Source organism: Camponotus floridanus, unplaced genomic scaffold, assembly GCF_003227725.1.
Source record: "Camponotus floridanus strain SB8 unplaced genomic scaffold, Cflo_v7.5 scaffold189, whole genome shotgun sequence".
In the NCBI taxonomy this organism is placed as follows: Eukaryota; Metazoa; Arthropoda; class Insecta; order Hymenoptera; family Formicidae; genus Camponotus; species Camponotus floridanus.
The window spans coordinates 185,700-206,661 of record NW_020229313.1 but is presented as its reverse complement, the minus strand read 5'-3'; the positions used below and the strand labels follow the sequence as shown (position 1 = coordinate 206,661).

Below are 20,962 nucleotides of genomic sequence, written 5' to 3'. Positions count from 1 at the left end.
CAGCTCACCACATCTCCTCCGTCGTGATCACAAGCGGAGCACTCCACACTGGGATTGCACTGGCATCCAGCAACCGATCACTTCACTTTCTCAGTACAGGCACGTCACTTCGAGGAACTAACAAAAAGGCGCGTCCTATCCGAAACCGCTCGATTATTCGACCTACTGGGGTGGCTCACTCCAGTTACCATGAGGGCGAAGATCCTCATTCAGTCCGCGTGGCTAAAGAAAATGGATTGGAACACACCTCTTCCACCAGCGGATGCACAATCCTGGAGAAACTTTCTCTCCGAGCTTCCACGTCTAAATGAAGTCAGAGTCGCTCGCTGGTTAAGCAGCGACAGACCGAGCACAGAGCTGCACGGATTCGCCGACGCCTCAGAACGAGGATACGCCGCCGTCATCTACTTCCGCGTCATTACACAGGGGAATACCATACTTCACCTCCTCACAGTCAAGGGCAAGATTGCCCCGGTGAAACCAGTGTCGCTGTCGCGACTCGAGTTGTGCGCCACCGCACTCCTGGCCAATCTCGCGGTTCACACCCGCACCGTCTTAAATCTGTCCACAGCGCCTGTTATCCAAATAATGAGAACCAGAGAGAGAGAAAGATATCCCTCTGAAACATATTATACCTAAAAAAACAAACAAAAATGGTAAATTACTTCTAATTTATTTATTCATTATACTTATGAATGATTCATTTCCTGCAGGTTGCTTCAAAGATTTGCTTTATAAATGTAGAGATTGTTTTATAAATGTAGAAATGTTGAGATTGTTTCTAATAGTGTGGCACATTAAAAATGGACAAAAAATAAGTTAGAAAAACTACTACATACTAATTTATTGATAATGAGACAAATCCTGAAGTAGACATAAGAAATAATTTACTTTTCACAGATTTGTAAATATAATCTAATCACTGATATAAATATAATGTTGTCCTTACAATTGCTATGTGGACAGACAACAGCACGCTAGCATTACTTACCTGTTATGAAGCAAGAAAGGAAGATCTCGATCATCCTGTTAAGAGAGGGAAAGTATGGGCATTGATAGCTAATGACCTTTCAGAACTCTGTTACAATGTATGTACTATTAAAAATTCATTTTCCTAAAAATCTATGAAAAATTTTTTGTAACTTACTAAATGCATATTACACCATATATATATTATTGCAAAAATATTTTTCCAGTCTTTATGTGAATATGATGTCTTTAGGCATTTAATTTATATGAAAATATAATTGTATATAAATTTTATTTTTATTTCCAAGCATGATTTTGTTATTTTTTTATTTTGTTACATTCATGGTGTAAATATGTTGTTCTAAATTGCACATATTTTTAAATATCTGTTTTATTTACTTCATTACTTTACATCCGAAAGTACATGTATGTATGTATATTATACCGAGGTATGAAATACAAAACAGATATCGAAATGCATGTGCAATTTAGAAAAATGTAGCTTTGGTAAGTTACATAATACTCAGGGATGCATACATATCTTTGTTAATTTTGATTATATTTTGAAATTATAGTTTTCTGCAGAACAAATAAGATGAAAATTTAATACGCTTATTCGAAAATATAAAGATTGCGTAGATAATAATAAAAAAACTGGTGCTAGTCTTATGACATTTAAATTTTTTGACCAAATGGAAGATATTCTTGGTGATCGGAAGACTGTACAAGGTCAAAGTACAATATCATCAACTTTCGCTAATTGTAAGAAGAATCCAAAATTAAAATCAACTATGCTGCCGCAAAGCGATACATTCATAGCGCGAAGCGATTCCTCAATTGGTGATGAAATTTGTGATGAATTACCGAGCACATCAAGTAGTGTAAATACCAATAGTGCTAAAAGAAGAATTTATGAAAATCTATCAAAATCACGCGGATTGGATAAAAATAAACAAGCTATCAAAAAGATGGAATTGTCAAATACAAAAACTGAATGTTCTACGTCCGTGAGCAACACACAGAGCAAGCGTCCTCAACATGGCTCAGGCAGCAGAGCAGCGGCAAGTAAAATAGAATTAGAAAAACAGTGGTTACACCACTTAAAGAATTTAACAGATAGAGATGAAATAAAAAAAATTAAACAGGAAGCTTATGAGAAAAGAAAAGCAGAAGAAATGCAAGTGAAAAAGAAATTGATAGCATTAAAAGAAAGACAGTTAGATATAAAACAAAATATTGCTCAACGAAAGCAAGAAGAAGCTGAAGACTGGCATCGAGAGAAACTAAACATAGAAAAACAGAAATGTCGATTACTCAGAGAGCTATTAGAAACTCGTACTTTGTCTCATAGTAAGAGATTTAAGACTGGTACAGATAATTCATATGAAGATTGAAAAATGTGATAGTTGCATGCATTTCTTTATTTATTCTTTATTGTTTTTAAGTAAATTTTATTAAATTTATATAAAATCAGTTTTTCAACATTCGTTTCTACAGTCAGTTTTAGACTAATATTTAACATATATTATAGTTTCACAATGCAGTCAGATAAACATACACTATCTTAGATACATACTATTTTAAAAAACTCCAGCTTTAGCAAATTGTTTTAATTTTATTTAAATATGCTGGTTTTAATTCGCCCTTGGATAGTCTTGATTAATTTTATTTGACTGTAAATAGCAATGATATATTTTTCATTAATATTATTTTTAAAAATGCGTATAATTTAAGAAATAAATATTTTATGTTAAAAAATACTTCGTTGAAAAATGAGTACAGATATATGTGAGCGTTTTTGTTGCTCAGATTTTTATTTTTTGTTTTATAAAATGTACTTAAATTTATATTGTTCTTCGTAAGTAATATAATAAAAATATTCCTAAATAATTTAGAATAACTTTATATATTTAGATTAATATAAATTGAAACTTATTTACTATATCACTTATTACAATAAATATAATAAAAGAAGTTATATTATAAAAATGAAAATTGTTAGATATATCTCAGAGGTTAATTTTATTTATTTAATTTTATATAGAGATATTTTGTAAAGGTTAAAAATAAATGGTAGAAATAAATAAAAATACGTTTATTAAAATATATGAATATTTATTTTTTCTTGGCTTTATTTTAAAACTAAAAAGTAGAAAAATTATAAAATATGTAAATCTTTAGAACTAATCAGGAAACAGCTCGCGAAACATCTGCATTCTTCGATCTATTTCGTTTCTATGTCCATTAACATGTTGTAAATTGTAAATTTCATTATTGTCAATCGCGTCATTATCTTCAAGAAAGTCAATAATAGCATTTTCAAAGAATTCGTTTTCTTCATTTGCCTTTATAACAATGTTATGCATAATACAAATGGCTGTTATTAATTTTGGTATAAATTCAATATCAAGTAATTCTAAAAATTTTAAACGACGGAAACGTCCTTTCAAGTACCCAAACGCTCTCTCTACTACTATTCGTGTTGAAGAATGCAAGAAATTGAATTCCGATTGTTGTGCAGTTAAATGTCCGTTGTCTCTAAAAGGTGGTACAAGCCATGGTAGCGATGGATAAGCTGAATCTCCTATTATGCACATTCCATTGGGAAAAATGTTTTCCATGTCATTTTGAGCAGTATCATAGAGTAACGATCTTCTTAAAACACGTGCATCGTGCAATGAACCTGGTTCTCCACAGTAAATATTTGTAAACTTCATATCTGCGTCTACAACACCTTGTAATATGATAGAAAAAAACCTTTTCCGATTGCAATAGTCTCTAGGATGATCAACAGGCTGTCGAATTGCGATATGCGTACAGTCGATTGCTCCGATACACTTTTTTATACCTCGTTTTGCTTCGAAGTTTTGGGAAGTCATGAGGATAGTGTTATTCCCCTCTGGCCATTTTATCTCTTCGTCCAGTCTTGATAGTAACCATTCCACGATTCGACGTATTACACGAAAAATCGAAGATATAGATACATTAAATCTATCTCCCATAGTTCGTAATGGCTCAGTATTTGCAATATACCACAGAAATATAAGAAAACTCCACTCAGCAGAGATTTTACGCATACCAGAAGAATGAGATGGGATAAAACTACTTTGCCGCAGTATGTCTATATAAAAATGAATGACACATGTATTTTTACAGAATGTAAATAATATTCAAATACAATAATAATATTTAATATACCTATTTGAAGATATGCTGTATGTCGCTGTAATCTAAAGTGCTCCTTGAATGTAGCATCACTATATAAATGGACAGTATCGAGAAAGCCTTGAACTTTGCTACGTCTTTTTCCATGCATAAGAAGTTGATATAATGAAAACAATATATCATATTCAGTTTCTTCGTTTGAGGAAGATATTTCAAATTCGTCAGACGAGTTAGTGATTATCTCATTGTCGTTGAAAACATCTGAACTTGAACTCGTTAAAGTTAAACTATCAGAACTGGATGACAGATCTGCAGCCATCGCTATAATTATTTTATCTTTCTTCTTTGACATATGTATATATTATTTTTAATATATCTGTGAAACAAATAATTAAATAATAATTTAAATAATATTAAATAATAGATACATTTTGTTAATTAAATAATAATTTAAATAATATTAAATAATAGATACTACAAAATTACATAAATTATTAATATATTAATTATGTAACATTAAACGCAACATTAAATAAAATAAAATGTTAAAATACCTATTTTTTTTCTACTCGAGTTTCGTATAATGATAGAAAAGCAGTTCTGATATGGCTATCACCCATCGATATATATAATGGATTGACCATTGCCATAGGCAGGTTTCAACCCGCGGTGAAGAGAGAGATACTACATGCGAGGCCTAGTCTGTCTCTTTTGCTAGTATCTCATTGGTAACTTTGGTTCCCGCCCATCGAGGCGGGAAACAAAATTACCAATGAGATACTAGCAAAAGAGACAGACATAGGCCTCGCATGTAGTATCTCTCTCTTCACCGCGGGCTGACGCCTGTCTACACGCAATGGTCAATCCATTTTATATATCGATGCTATCACCCTCAGCATGGATTAAAAAATATCAAGATGGACATGGTTATGAAGAATCCTAACCCTCCACTCGAAAGTCGCACATTAACTTTGTTCGAATTGAGTCGTGCACATCGCTACACTTTGTGCCTTCCTGTGTATGTTTGTGTTAAGATGTGTTAAACAATTGGAAAGCACCCTATGCGGAGTAGAATATATAATAGAATCACGGATCTAAGAGCTAGAGGTGAATATAGCCCCCAAACGGATGCCGAAGTTCGCAATGGGGAATATTTGCTTCTTATCCGCCAATGGCAAATATCCCTAGATAGGCCTGGAATTTGGGACCAGAAAACCGTCTCAGCAATTCGGCCTCATTTGCATAGGCTGGTGCGTAAATTCGGCGAGATAAACTTTTATGGTGCCCAAATGCTAACTGGTCACGGTAGCTTTGGGCACTTTTTATAGAGGATAAACAAGACGGAGGTACCGGCGTGTCGTCATTGCTCTTCGGTGGATGACACATTGGAACACACAATCGCAGAATGCCCCGCGTGGGACGATTATAGATTTGAATTCATACGCAAAATAAGAATTGACTATTCTAGTAGGTTAACGCTAATTTTAATCATTGATAAAATATTAGAAAATAAGGAGAATTGGTTGGCGTTTACTAAATTTGCTTCCTATGTGTTAAAAATGAAGGAGGAGGAAGAGAGACAGCGTGAGATAGTCTCTCGATCCACATCTCCCAATTAGGGAGCACACCCTCTTAAGATAGTTTCTCGATTTATTTTATTTTGAGCTCCATGTATGCAATAGATCATTATCTAAATTAAATAAGTTCAGTTCATTACCATTCATTTTCTGTACCTTTATTTATTCATTCTACTGATCATAGTCATTCCGTTTCGTTCAGTCTTACTCCATTTTTTCACCTCGAACACTAACATCATTATCGCTGGATTGGTCGGTCGACTGGTCGAGTGATTGATTGGTTGATCACTGACTGATCATTCATTCATTTATTTAAGGATCATTATTCACTGTAATTTTCATTTCAGTTCGCTCGTCTTTACTTGGCTCTATGGGTGAGTTCTGACCCCGTCGTGCGGGGGGGGGGGTGCGCGGGGGGGATAATCCCCCCCTCGCCCACCCCCATTTGCGCGGCGGGCGGGAGGTTCCGGTATTGCCTGTGGCGCCGGAGCTTCCTTATTATCTGGTTTTGATTGCCCGATATCACTTTTGGGTTTAACGTTAATTAATGTCGGATGATGATGCGCAATGCGCAGACATTTTGGCGGTCCTTGAGAAGTAATGCGCAAGCGGTTTCCTCAGGGGTTGCTGTTGAACGTTAGGATGCCACCGGTGAGGTTCAGCGGGTAGTCAGGTCCGTGGTGGATGCATCCGACCTGGAGTCCCGCACTACTTGGAGCCCTCTTCTTATGTGAGAGGGCGAAGGGTGTCCGTCAAGACTGAGATTCCTCATCGTTAAAAAAAAAAAAAAAAAAGACTCACTCACCTGCCCAGAATTTCTAACTCAAAAGGAAATAAGGAAATACGCTGCCTTCAGGAATATTTCCTTATTGGATGCAAGAGAGATCTTTAAAGATAACAGAACTCCTCCCTCCTTCTCCTCGTCCTCTGAAGAGTTTCCAAAACTAAATTCTTCCCGCTTCACAACTCGCCCCTCGGACCTCAATCTACACGCTTCATCCCCCCCGTTTGACCACACTTCACCGCACCTCTCTTTTGCTCAAGCCGCCAAGACTTTCTCCTCTTCTAGCCTCCATTCCCCCCCCTTTGCAACCCTGTCTGTGACAAAGCTTCTTTTAAATCTTCCGCCTCTCTTCCCGCCCTTGCACCTCAATAAAAATCCCCGTCTTTCCCCTCCCACCCACAAGCCCCCTTGTCCCAACGTATCATTTCCTGCATTCCCCTCTACTTCCTCAGCTGTCCCTGTAAACCACTTTGATAATCCTCCTACTTTATCTAACTCTTCCTCTTTAAATCCCCCAATTACTCCTCACAATGCCGTCAGAATGCTCTTAAACACATTGTACGGCTCATTCTCGAATTGCTGCCTCTACTTACTTCTTCCAATTTTCCCGAATTCGTTCCCACCATTGTTCATTTTATTCGCAATCTTCCCGTTAACTCGGGCAACTCCTCCCCCCCTCCACCTATCTAGTATGGCCAACAAGACTACTTACAATAACCTTACTTTATTCCAATGGAATTGTCATGGCATATCCAACAAAAGGGATTCTCTCGTTCAAATCAGCGATCAATTTGACATTCTTGCGTTATCTGAAACATGGCTCTCCCCAGATAAAAAATTCTTTCTAAATAATTTTCATATACTACGGAAGGATGGTCCTTCCAACAAATCTGGCGGTGTCCTGCTGGCAATCAATAAATCTATTCCTTTCACAAAACTCGATTCCATATTTTCCCCAGATGGGATCCTCGAGGCGATCGCAGTCAAAATCTCTTGTCTTCACACCGATATCTTTATTATCTCCATCTATAGACATCCATCCAGTTCTCCTGCCTTTGCCTGGGAAGACCTTTTCAACTCAATTCCAACCTCTGGACAGATTATCATTACAGGAGACTTTAATGCGCATCACACCTCTTGGGGTTGTAATTGCTCTGATTCCAATGGTGTTTCCTTATTTGACTTCCCATGACTTTTTCCTTTCTTCTATCAATGATGGAACCCCCACGTACATCTTTTATTCCACCCATTCATCTTCAGTCATTGATCTTACTTTCGTCTCTTCTGGCTTGACTCCCTATTGTACCTGGAGCTCCTTCGACGACTCACTAGGCAGCGATCATATCCCATCTATAATTACTCTTAATCAACACCTGTACAATCTCGATCCTTCTTTTCTCACAAACTTCAAACCTCCAAGATCAATCGGAAACTCCTCTTTTCTACTTTCTCGCTCACTTTCCCCTCTCTCTTCAACCGCGTTGACTCAGCTTCCTCCCCAACAGAAAAATACGACATCTTCTGTAACTTTCTCAGAGACACAATTATCTCCTTACTCTCTGCACACAAACCTCCTACTAACTCCTCTCCCTCTCAAAGCCGTGGGAAAGCCAAATCAAACAACAGAGCTAAACCTTCTCTACTCACTCGCCCTCCTGCTCCCTGGTGGAACGAGCAATGCTCTGAAGCCGTCGAGCTTAGAAAACAAGCGCTCATTGCGTTCCGTAGATATCCTTCCAGCCCCAATTACCTCAATCTGAAGAAGCAGGAAGCACTTACCAAAAAAATCCTTCGGCATGCTAAACGCACGAATTGGAAATCTTTTTGTGAGTCCATCACTTCCTCCACCAGCATCTCCGCCTTATGGCGTATTGTAAAAAGATTCAAAAATAGATTTCTCAGTACAACTTCCTCTCTTCCTCCTCCCAACAGCGACATGCCGTCCGCAATTCTAGACTTAATCAATTCTATTTCCCCCCCCTCATGTCTTCACAAACTCCCCCTGTTTTCTTCTGACCCGTCTCCACTCTTGCCACATTTTCGACAACCCCTTTCAACCTGAAGAGCTTCATCACGTAATTTTCTCTCTTAAGAACAAGAAGTCTTCTCCTGGCTTTGATCAAATAGACTATTTCACTCTCTCCAATCTTCCCACCGAATATTTTTCCCTCTTGCTCTCAATTCTTAATGACCTTTTCTTCTCCGGAGAGTTCCCTGAGTCGTGGAGCCACTCGCTGGTCTACCTCATTCCCAAAACAACCCCAGGCAAATACCGCCCCATTTCACTCACCTCTTGCTGCCTCAAAATCCTTGAAAAGCTCATTCTCCTTAGACTAGATTGGTGGATGGAAAGATACGAAAAACTCCCCTCCACACAATTTGGCTTCCGCAAGTTTCGTTCATGCCAAGATAATCTGTCTATCCTCACCACGGAAATACACACTAGCTTCACTCGAAGTACCTCCACTGCATGCCTTTTTCTAGACCTTTCTAATGCGTTTGACGTCATTCCCTCCATCCTTATCTCAGACCTCGTCGATCTAGGCTTGCCCCCTATTTTATGCCAATTCATCTACTCACTCATTCATACTCGTAAGCTTTAGTTTGTAATTAACGGAGAAATCACTGACGTACGCTATATTTACAAAGGAGTCCCTCAAGGCTCCATACTTAGCCCCCTCCTTTTCAACATATATGTATCGAAATTAAATAAATCCATAGGGGAAGACTGTGAAATAATCCAGTTCGCGGACGACATTGCTATTTTTGTCAGCTCTCGTCACATTGATAAAGCGCTCGCGGAGTTGGAACTTTCGGCAAATAAAGCCGCCAAATATCTCGCTTCCAAAGGCCTCACTGTTTCTCCTTCGAAAACCTCTTTAATAATCTTCATCAAGAAACATATAAACCCTTTTGCCTTTTCTATTAATCTCGCAAACTCCACTGTCCATTCAACCGACTCTCACAAATTTCTCAGAATCTCCCTTGATTAACGTCTTTCTGGCAATAACTACATCCGCACTCTGTCCACCCGCTGCTCAAAGCTTCTTAAGGAGTAACACCACTCTAGCGGCCGAAAAAAAGGCCTAACTTTGACAATTTTTTGGGGGAATATAATAAAAGGAATGGGAATTTTTTTTAGAGGGTTTATTCAGCATATATTTAAGTATAGAAAAAAATTTTTTTATTATTATTTTTGTACAAAATGGCGACGAGAGAGCTAATCTTCGAAATGATCTTTTTAAAAAACGCTTCCAGTAGCGAACCAATTTCTCGTGAAATATAAGACCTAGAACAAAAAAATTTTAAATCTATATACTATTGGCTATAGAAGTACGTAGGGATTTTTTATTTAATCAAATTTTGTAGAAACGGTGCACTTTTGAAAAAAAAATTCGATTTTTTGCCAAAAAATAAGCAGTAAATTGTTTATAAAATAAAAAGTTTACATCGAATAGAAAAACCCCTACGTACTTCTATAAAGGATGTAATTGTGAAGCTACTGACAAAATTTCAAACTGATCCATGCAACCGTATTGAAGTAATGTGTTCGCTAAGATTGAAAAAAGCGGTTTCGAGAAAAACATGTTTAAAGTTTTACGAGCACTTAAAATGCTTGAAATTTATGTTTACCTTTAATCGGCGATGCCTGCACCATACATTTGGCCATCCAGATTGATGCTCGCCTCTTCTTCTTCCTTCCTGGATGATTTTAATAGCAATCGGGCCTCTTTTGCAGCATCAGTCAGCGATCGCTCCGAATACTTGATGAAGGCGCTCGTCCGTTTCGACGCAGAAATTATAACAGTTTTTCCCAATTTTCATGCCTAAATTTTGCATGAGCCTCATGACACTTGATAGGTCATAATTATATATGCCTACAGCAATATATATGGCAGTATCAAGCACATGCTTGCCACTGGAGGTCGATTTCGGAGCCATTGACCAAACTGTCGAATTGAAACTCTCGTTGCTATTTTGAGTATAGCCGCCAATGCAACGAGTAAGCAGATCGTCGCTGCTTAATTCTTCATAAATTGGTAAAATTGCTTCAAAAACTGAAGTCGAGAGAGCTGGTTTATGCTTGTAATCGACATTACCAATGGCCTGTGCCTTTTGCCACGATCACCACGAATTTTCTCCGGACGGGCATTTTTCGTGCTGCGGTTTCTCGTCGGTTGATAATTTATGGAATAGCGTCGCATAGATTTCATTCCGCATTTTTTCTACGGAATCATGATTGCGGCGTATAGCTAATCCATAATAAATTGACAATTCGTCGATCAATTTACTTGTCAACTTGCCTTTTCCTCCGAGCCCTTTTGTGTTTTTTTTTAAATTGCGAAGGCGAGTACCCATTCGCTTTTGTACGTGGTCGATGCACTCTTTCTTCATAACTGTCAAATCAGCATAAGGCTCTGAATCCATGATACCTTTGAAAATCTTAGAATCTCCGTTCCCCACGTAATTTGCATATTTTAAATTGTGCAAAGAATTTGAGCGCTGGAACATTTCTATAACGGCGTCCACCTCCATCTTTCCCTCGTGGTTAGCTTGGCATTCGTTTTCATGCGTTTCGATCCATTCCTTGTACTTCTCAGTGTCTTTTTGTTTCTCCCAAAATTCACAATATTTTGATTTTACAACAACATCAACCACTTTGCCGGTAAGCCATCCAATAAGCGATACGAATCCGAAAAGTGACGAAAAACCCCGCTTTCTCCACAAACCATCACCAGATACAGTAACACCATCTGTATTCTCTTTCTCATCACTTTTTTTCTTTTCTTCCTGAGCTGCAGTTTTCATACTGAGCTGACAAACCGTCTCTGCTCCAATAGCGATCCTTTTAACGACTCTGTCGTAGAATGATTGAAAAATTGATCGTGGGAGATCCATAAACGCGCAAAATTTCATTATTCCATTTAGGGCCGGTTTTTCAATAATAGTTTAATCTTAGATTAAAGTTTAAACTCTGTTCAGACATATTTGATTGTTTTTCAATGTATAGATTAATATAAAACCTAGTTTAAAGTTAAGATTAACTAAACGGTAAAAAATGACCGTTATATGTCGTTTAATAGATCTACAAAAATCATTACAAACAGCTTGTGCTCATTTTTAAAAACTCATTAAGTATTATATATATAACAGTGTTAAACATTTTCCATAATGTTTGATGAAGAATTTTTTGAAGTGAGTGATGAAGATGAGAATATTTTAAGATATATAAGATAGATTAGAAGAAAAGATCGTGTTGTAAGGCCGAGACCAAATCATTTCGCAATTTGGGATGAGAAAGAATTTATTACAAGATTTCGATTATCCAAAGAAACAGTACATATGATAATACAAAAAAATGAAGATACTATCAGATCACCAACTGAAAGGTATTGTTGTACAATATATTATGTAAACTAAAAATTAAGGTTATCAAAATTATTTCTAAAAAGAATGAAAATAAATTAAATATTCCAATCATATTAAATATATTTCATATATTATTACTAACTATTAATAATTATAATATGAATAATAAAAAATTATTAATTTTATTAAATAAAATTATTAAATTTATTAATTTTATCTAGGAATCAGGCTCTTTCTGCATCTGAGATGGTTTTATTAACATTAAGATTTTATGCAAGTGGATCCTTCTTGATAACTATAGGTGATTTTAATGGTATTCATAAAAGTACAGCAAGTAAAGTAATTAATAAAGTTTCAAGGGTCATTGCTCAGTTTAGCCCTTTATATATAAAATTTCCGAATACAGAGGAAGAAATTGGAAGACTTCGCCAAAAATTTTATAATATTGCAAAATTTCCACGTTGCATTGGTGCCCTTGATTGCACTCACATAAAAATTCAGTCTCCAGGTGGCAACAACAGTGAAGCATACAGAAATAGAAAAAATTTCTTTTCAATAAACGTTCAAACTATTTGTAGTCCAGATTTAAAAATATTAGATATTGTTGCTCGTTGGCCAGGATCAGCACACGATTCTACAATATTTAATAATAGTAACATAAGAGGGTACTTTGAACGAGGTGAATTTGGTGACAACCTTTTAGTTGGTGATAGCGGATATCCCGTAAAAACTTATTTAATAACACCTTTATTGAGACCTGCTAAAAATGAAGAACAACTATTTAATGAATCACAAATTCGCACCAGAAATCCAGTAGAAAGATGCTATGGAGTGTGGAAAAGAAGATTTCCTATTCTAGCGTTAGGTATCGGACTAAATTTAGATCGAGTCGAAGCTGTGATCGTAGCAACAGCTGTTCTTCATAACATAGCTTGTGAAAGAAATGAAGAAATTCCACTAACAGATACAGAAGTTGAAGCAGCAATACATGTAGTAAATAATATGCCAAATAATATAAATGGAAACACAATTACAATCAATAATTCAACTAGACTTTCTTTAATTAATGAATATTTTTCAAGACTTTAAAATTTATAATTAACATAAATAAAATTTTTTATATGCCCTTGATAATATAATAATAAATAATAAAACAAATTTTCAAAACAAAAATTATACTTATATAAATTAACGCATTAAATATTTTAGTAGTAAATAGTTTCTTATAAAAAAAAAATTTTTCTTTTTCTTTTTCTTATAAAAAAAAAATTAATAATATTAATTTTTCTTCTCCAACATATTTTTCTTATATTCAAGTTCGTATTGTAATATTTCCTTTTCCATTTTTAATTTTTCGATTTTGAGTTGATGCTCTTCTAGAAAACATTGTTTTTGAATGTCAATTAAATTTAATTTTGCTTTTCCTACTTTTGTCCATGTATCATCATCTGATGTCTTTTTAAAACGTTTATTAGATAAACTTTTTAAAGTTTCTGTAATAAATATAATAGTATAAGGATATAGAGATAAATATATAAGTACATATGTTTCATGAGTTGAAAATTTTGTAACTTTATTATTACCTGGACTTTTTTTTTCAGCGTCGCCTGTTTTTTCAGATAATACATTTAATTTTTTAGATTTGGGAGTTCTCAACATATTTGGGCAATATTTTCCCCAATCTTAAATTTTTTTACAATAGTTAATTTTACAATAGTTAATTTTACAATAGTTAATTTTTATACAAAATAAATAAAATTTAAGTACATTTAATTAATAATTATTAAAGATCATGAGATTTAATTTTTAATATTACCTTTCTTTTCATTAATATTGTCCTTGTCTACACTATTTTCATTGTCCAATGAAGTGGTGTCTTCAATAATAATTTTTATATTATTTTCACTTATCCTTTCTTGTACTTTTAAATCTTTAGTGTTTACTATGACGTAAAAAAATAATTAATTAATGAAAAATATATTAAATAATAAAAATGACGAAACACATACATTTAAAAATTTCAGATGTACTTTCATCATTTTGTATCACCAATGTAGCATCATTATCAAATTGAGATGTCATTCCTGTTAATTGAGTTCCTAACATAAATTGTATGGTCTCATCTATACTATCAAAAACAATATTTGCAGGTATTCCTCCACCAGTGCCTTTTACGTGGCATTTTAAATCAGCAAATTTCTTCTTTGCTTTCTTTTTTAAATTTTCATATTTGCGGCGTAAAGTTGGAGAATCTCTAAACGTCCCAGTAGTTGAATTAAATTCTTTGGAAATAGTTTTCCACGTTTCTTCTTTCAATATATTCGAATTTGTGTCCGTCCGCTTACATTCTAATACTTTATCATGTTTCTTAACTAATTGTACCTATGTTAAAAAATGTATAAGCACAAAAATGTATTTACACAATAGAAATAATTCTAATATAACAATAATTTAATATTGTCGACAATTCATTGATAATTATTTACCAAATCAGGTTACTTACCAAAATTTCTTCTTCGGTTTTTGTAAAATTGGGAGCACGTTTTGATGAAGCACTGCTATCGTTTGCCATATTTGTTAATTATAAATTACAGTCGTGACAAACAAATCGATAGTTTGCGAGAGAATTGAAAAAAATCAATTAATAGATGTAAAGATTGAAGCTCTGACACGTATAGTATAGACTTATTTTCAAGTTATATTTACTGCACATCGAGTTCGCGCATGTGATCAGTTGCTAACAGAAGTTTAACTAAGGTTTAATTAATCTATCCTCCTTGTACAATGGAAAAACGAATAGTATATAAAACTAAGTTTAAGGATCAAGAAACGTTTGATTAAACTTTAATAAAACTATGTTTAAGGATCAAGGATCGTTTTATTAAACTTTAGTTTAAGCTGTTATTGAAAAACCGGCCCTTAGTCCTACTCCGAGTAGCCGCATAGCAAGCACAATTCGATGATTAATATCGTATCCTTTTTCAATAAATGGAGAACTAAGAATATAAATTTTCTCACAATTTTGACACGAAATTACAATTTTAAAACCCAAGCCACGCTTTGCAGATTCGATGAATGTCACTTCAGATTTGCAATTTTTTACAAACAACAGCTTGCGATATAGCGGAGAAAACGGCTAAAAAGTTCAAAATTCGGTACCCAAATCCTTCTTCTACTTCAAATTCTTCAAGGTCCATTTGTGATAATTTGCGAGCCGATGTGCCAGCCTTCTCGAGATCCGGCATCTCCAGTTCGTAACGGTTCAACGGTCGCCGCTTTGAAATTCTCGGTCTCTTCAAATTACTAGCACTTCCCATTGTGCCTTTTTTCTCTTTATACATTTTTCTTTTACCACTCATCTTGTTTATCACTCAGAAACAACGAAATATATATACAGAAAACAGAGAAAGCAACGGAAAAATCAAAACTATGCGTATGCTTGGCGTTACATTGGCAGTTGTACTGACTCAAAAATACAATAAGTTTATTTTGGCAGTAGCGTACCCTGGTGATCTTTTGAGTAACCCTAAGCATTTTCTGCACTATAAATAACAGGGCCACTTATTATCCTGAAAGGTAAAACAGGACAAAAGCGATGAATCCGAATGCGACGCGTTAATACTCAAGGGGCGCTCCGAGGCGCTGCGGAAAAATCGTTGATAGAGCCTTTAAAAAATTTTTTTTTACTATAAAACCAAATGCATATTGTTTTTATGATGTTAAAGCATTGTTTAAAGCAAAAAAAATCGATTTTTTCAAAATCCTAGAGTGGTGTTACCCCTTAATATTCTCAATATGTTGAGGGGCACCTGGTGGGGAGGAGCGCCCTCTTCTCTCCTGAATATCTATAGAGCTTTGATAAGAGGCTCTATGGAGTATGACTGTCTTACCTTTCCTTTTAATAACCACTCTTCCATGCGTCACCTTGAAAATATCCAACTACGAGCTCTCCGCACCTGCTTAGGTCTACGCAAAACTACTCCTACGAACGTTGTTCTCACGGAAGCCGGGGAGGGCCCCTGAGATTTAGATTTGATCTTCTCACCTCTAAATATATTCTAAAAATTTTTGCTTTGGACTCCCATCCGCTCATAGACAAACTTTTGGCACTCCTCTGGTATTCACGCAGATCTCGAAAGACTAACTCCTCCGAAAAATTCCTCCTGTTCAAAGCTTTCAGCTCTCTCCTTCGCCTAAAATACTATATCTCGAAATTCGACTACCCGGCTGTTTACTCCATAGACTACAAAACTCTTATTTTCCTCCCTTCAATTATTATTACGCCTTCAATCGAAGCAGAAAGAATTAAGAACGCTTCTATTCCTCATATTACTTTCATGGAAATTTATGAGTCTCTGATTGCTTCCTGTACATGCTTCTACACCGACGCTTCCAAAAATAAATCCGATGATTATATTGGATTTGCCATATACTCCCCCTCCCCTCACTTACAGTTATTATTTAAAACTCAGCCTTATTCATCCATCTTCTCCGCAGAAGCCCTCGCCATCCTTTACACCAGGGATGCAAGATTATCTCCGCAAGCAACATGCCACGCGTAGTGGAGAGGGTAACGGAGATGTGTGCGTAAGCGTACGTGTGAGCTCGGCGCTTCGGCGAGCTTCGGCTAAAAGAAGAGGACAGAATACAGTTTTCTGTCTCCTTCTTACCAAGCAAGCAACGAAAACGACGGGCGACGGGCGACGCGGAACGCTGCTGAGCGAGCCTCGCTCTTCGATATTTCAATGTTTCTCTTTCACAGCTTTTCTTTATGTTTTTTATTTTTGTTACAAATATATATAAAAATGTATATACATAAACGTATAATATATTTATAATATATGTATATATATACAGGGTGACCCATTTTAACTTAGGCAGCCAAATAACTCGAAAAATAAGCACACTACGAAAAAATGGTTAGAATCAAAATTTCGTCATTTCGAGGGGGACGTACAATGACGTTAAAATCAGCCCCCCCACCCCTCCCCCTGGGCGGTGAGGGGGGGCAAGTTTGAAATCTTAAATGGAACCCCCTATTTTTCATTGCATATTCTTGTAGCTTATCTCGAGAGCTTTCCAAAACACTATAATTAAGTACCTTTTTATTAAGTACTTTTTGAGTTATAAGGCTTGAAATAATTTCTTAATTTTACATAAACCATAAAATATCTAGTAAACCATTCATTTTTCGATTATCTTACCTTCATACTTTTATGTACAAAATAATGAGAGGAATCAATTGGTGTAAAGAAAACACATAGTTGTTTCTAAGAAAAAATATGTAATTTGCAATTAACAATTCCATATTTTTTCTTAAAAACAACTGTATGTTTTCTTTACACCAATTGATTCCTCTCATTATTTTGTACATAAAAGTATGAAGGTAAGATAATCGAAAAATGAATGGTTTACTAGATATTTTATGGTTTATGTAAAATTAAGAAATTATTTCAAGCCTTATAACTCAAAAAGTACTTAATAAAAAGGTACTTAATTATAGTGTTTTGGAAAGCTCTCGAGATAAGCTACAAGAATATGCAATGAAAAATAGGGGGTTCCATTTAAGATTTCAAACTTGCCCCCCCTCACCGCCCAGGGGGAGGGGTGGGGGGGCTGATTTTAACGTCATTGTACGTCCCCCTCGAAATGACGAAATTTTGATTGTAACCATTTTTTCGTAGTGTGCTTATTTTTCGAGTTATTTGGCTGCCTAAGTTAAAATGGGTCACCCTGTATATATATATATATACAGGGTGACCCATTTTAACTTAGGCAGCCAAATAACTCGAAAAATAAGCACACTACGAAAAAATGGTTACAATAAAATGGGTCACCCTGTATATATATATATATATGTTATATATATATATATATATATATATATATAACATATATATATATATATATATATATATATATATATGTTACATGTATACGGGGTGTCCGTAGATTTTCGACCAAAATGAAATAAATAAGTAGATTGGCTCGAATTAAGAAGGAATGACCTGTATTGTTTTGGGATTGTCGCAATAATTAACGAAATATTAAATAAAACAGATCGGCCAATCTGCGTGAGTAAAAGCGCGCGGCGACGAGAGTCGTCCCACCGTAATCCGATACTACGAGCGCGGCGAAGCGGTGGGCGGGTCGCTCTCCGAGACATGATGGTGGTTTGCGATATATCGCAATACCGCGCCGAAAAATGACCCGTCCCCCCTTTTCGTGGCGAGAAAATGATGCGCTATCATTTCCACACCACCTTGCGGTAGATAGCATGGTGCGCTTTTTTTATAGTGGTTTCCCCCATAGGCCTATTCCATTCTCAATTTAAAAATTATTCAAAATACCATTTACCATACGCTGAATATATCGTAAATGTAAAAAATTAATGGACAGTACCTTTACAAAAATTGATTCGTGGTTGAAAATCCCTCAATAAAATGTATTGCACACGTTGATAATGTGATACGATGATAAAATTCTTCAAGAATCCTTTCTTCATCTCGTACACGAAGACGCACTGCTGGACCGGTTATCCCGATATTATGCACGACACTCAGTTTCACATAATTATTGCACAACACGTAAAATTGTACGGCCACTTGGTTTTCGTGCACGCCCGAGAAATGATTCCATGTAAATTGCGGCCGCACGATAAGTATTTTCTCCCGCTAGTCCGTATGCCACAATCATATCCGTATATTCCTGCAGAGTACACTTCATTTTCTCTGTTAATTTACTACGCAAACACAAGATTTTTATTAAAACGTCTTAGCTCTCGCACGCTGTTACCAGATTGCGTACGCCAGCAGCACGCAACTACAGCTGACAGCTGAGCGGACATGCGAGTGTAAGCGTACGTGTGAGTTCGACGCCTGCGCACTATGATTACACTCAGTTCGCTCAGCTGTCAGCTGTAGTTGCGTGCTGCTGGCGTACGCAGTCTGATAACAGCGTGCGAGAGCTAAGACGTTTTAATAAAAATCTTGTGTTTGCGTAGTAAATTAACAGAGAAAATGAAGTGTACTCTGCAGGAATATACGGATATGATTGTGGCATACGGACTAGCGGGAGAAAATACTTATCGTGCGGCCGCAATTTACATGGAATCATTTCTCGGGCGTGCACGAAAACCAAGTGGCCGTACAATTTTACGTGTTGTGCAATAATTATGTGAAACTGAGTGTCGTGCATAATATCGGGATAACCGGTCCAGCAGTGCGTCTTCGTGTACGAGATGAAGAAAGGATTCTTGAAGAATTTTATCATCGTATCACATTATCAACGTGTGCAATACATTTTATCGAGGGATTTTCAACCACGAATCAATTTTTGTAAAGGTACTGTCCATTAATTTTTTACATTTACGATATATTCAGCGTATGGTAAATGGTATTTTGAATAATTTTTAAATTGAGAGTGGAATAGGCCTATGGGGGAAACCACTATAAAAAAAGCGCACCATGCTATCTACCGCAAGGTGGTGTGGAAATGATAGCGCATCATTTTCTCGCCACGAAAAGGGGGGACGGGTCATTTTTCGGCGCGGTATTGCGATATATCGCAAACCACCATCATGTCTCGGAGAGCGACCCGCCCACCGCTTCGCCGCGCTCGTAGTATCGGATTACGGTGGGACGACTCTCGTCGCCGCGCGCTTTTACTCACGCAGATTGGCCGATCTGTTTTATTTAATATTTCGTTAATTATTGCGACAATCCCAAAACAATACAGGTCATTCCTTCTTAATTCGAGCCAATCTACTTATTTATTTCATTTTGGTCGAAAATCTACGGACACCCTGTATACACACACGTTTTATAATATATTAAATATAATTAATTTTTGTATACATTTAAAATATGAAATTAAGAAAAATAGTGCAATTTTCCACACCACCCATGAGGTATCACCAGTGGCGCGTTAGGTTTTTTATGTGGACGCCTGGAGCCCTATTATACCACATTCCATTATTTCATTATATTTATTTTACAAGTATGGTGTCTGTTAAACAGACAGACAGACACACTCACACACACACACACACACACATACACAAGATGTTTTTCATATTCTTGCTTTCTGCAAGTATGATATCTGTTATACAGACAAGATATTTTTTATATTCTTACTTTTTACATGTATGATGTCTGTTAAACAGACAGACAGACACACTCACACTCACACACACACACAAGATGTTTTTATCTCATATTCTTGCTTTCTGCAAATATGGTGTCCGTTAGATAGACAAGATGCTTTGTACAAGCGTAATGTCTGAATAAATAATAATAATAAATAAATAAATAATAAATAATAATAAATAATAAATAAATAATAAATAATAATAAATAGTAATAAATAATAAATAAATTTATTATTAATTAGAGGAGGGGCCAACTACGTCAGGGTCTGCAGCATGTAATCTTAAATAATTTTTATTTTTCTTAATAGCGGTAGCATATAATTTATCCGCTGACATAAGAGATAAATGCTTTTTGTCAATTCATTTTTATAGCTGTTTCGCCCCTCGTTTTTAATGCCGATTTAAATATACAAATAGCATTAATAGTAGTTGACGAAAACTTGTTACGGTTTTTCGTTTTTAAATTATTTAAAAAAGAAAATATTCTTTCCGGATCGGCATTTGAATTTGGAAGAGATCTTATAGTACTTATAACATTTGTTAAATTAGGATACTTAGTAAAATTATTGTGTCGATTTTGTAAAATTTTTTTCCACATACTGTCGAAATTTAATTTAGAAAAGTTTTGTTTTTCTTCCATTGTAAAATCTAATGGTAAAGCAATCCATTCTTCTTTTAAACTATTTTCATCAAAACCGCCAATAGTTTTAGCTATAAAAGAAACATCATTGAATGAGGTTTCTCTATTATTATCAAATAAAGTTATGTATGGTCGAAAAACTTGTAACTTTGATAAAAACATGTTGTTTATGGGTAATCTTTTACGAATTTCTTCCGCAGCAGTCACATAAAATGTTAAACAGTTCTCTCTAACAATTTTAACTATGTTTATGTGTCCTTTAAGTGTTAATTCGTTTAGATATTCTTCACATTCTGATCCCAAAATAA

At 35.6% G+C, this 20,962-nt stretch overlaps 2 protein-coding genes across 2 annotated transcripts; both read right to left on the bottom strand.

The window, feature by feature from the left end:
• Positions 1-3,101: 3,101 nt before the first annotated feature.
• On the bottom strand, positions 3,102-4,453 carry LOC105257407 (protein ANTAGONIST OF LIKE HETEROCHROMATIN PROTEIN 1-like). Its single transcript, XM_011268003.3, has 2 exons — positions 4,168-4,453; positions 3,102-4,090 (listed from the first exon to the last, which is right to left on the bottom strand). The coding sequence occupies exons 1-2, from the start codon at positions 4,451-4,453 to the stop codon at positions 3,153-3,155; spliced, it is 1,224 nt and encodes a 407-aa protein (XP_011266305.1). The 3' UTR covers positions 3,102-3,152.
• Positions 4,454-10,620: 6,167 nt separating this feature from the next.
• Positions 10,621-11,414, bottom strand: LOC112637650. The gene has a single exon (XM_025407787.1). It carries the CDS (start codon positions 11,410-11,412, stop codon positions 10,621-10,623), a length of 792 nt encoding a protein of 263 aa, XP_025263572.1. The 5' UTR covers positions 11,413-11,414.
• Positions 11,415-20,962: the final 9,548 nt, after the last annotated feature.

What these genes read in the sequence shown, in the direction of transcription:
- LOC105257407 (XM_011268003.3), bottom strand. Translation starts at nt 4,453, where the DNA reads ATGGCTGCAGATCTGTCATCCAGTTCTGATAGTTTAACTTTAACGAGT. An exon ending in TACAGCATATCTTCAAATAG is followed by an intron (nt 4,091 to 4,167) that starts GTATATTAAATA and finishes ATTTTTATATAG; the next exon opens with ACATACTGCGGCAAAGTAGT.
- LOC112637650 (XM_025407787.1), bottom strand. Translation starts at nt 11,412, where the DNA reads ATGAAATTTTGCGCGTTTATGGATCTCCCACGATCAATTTTTCAATCA.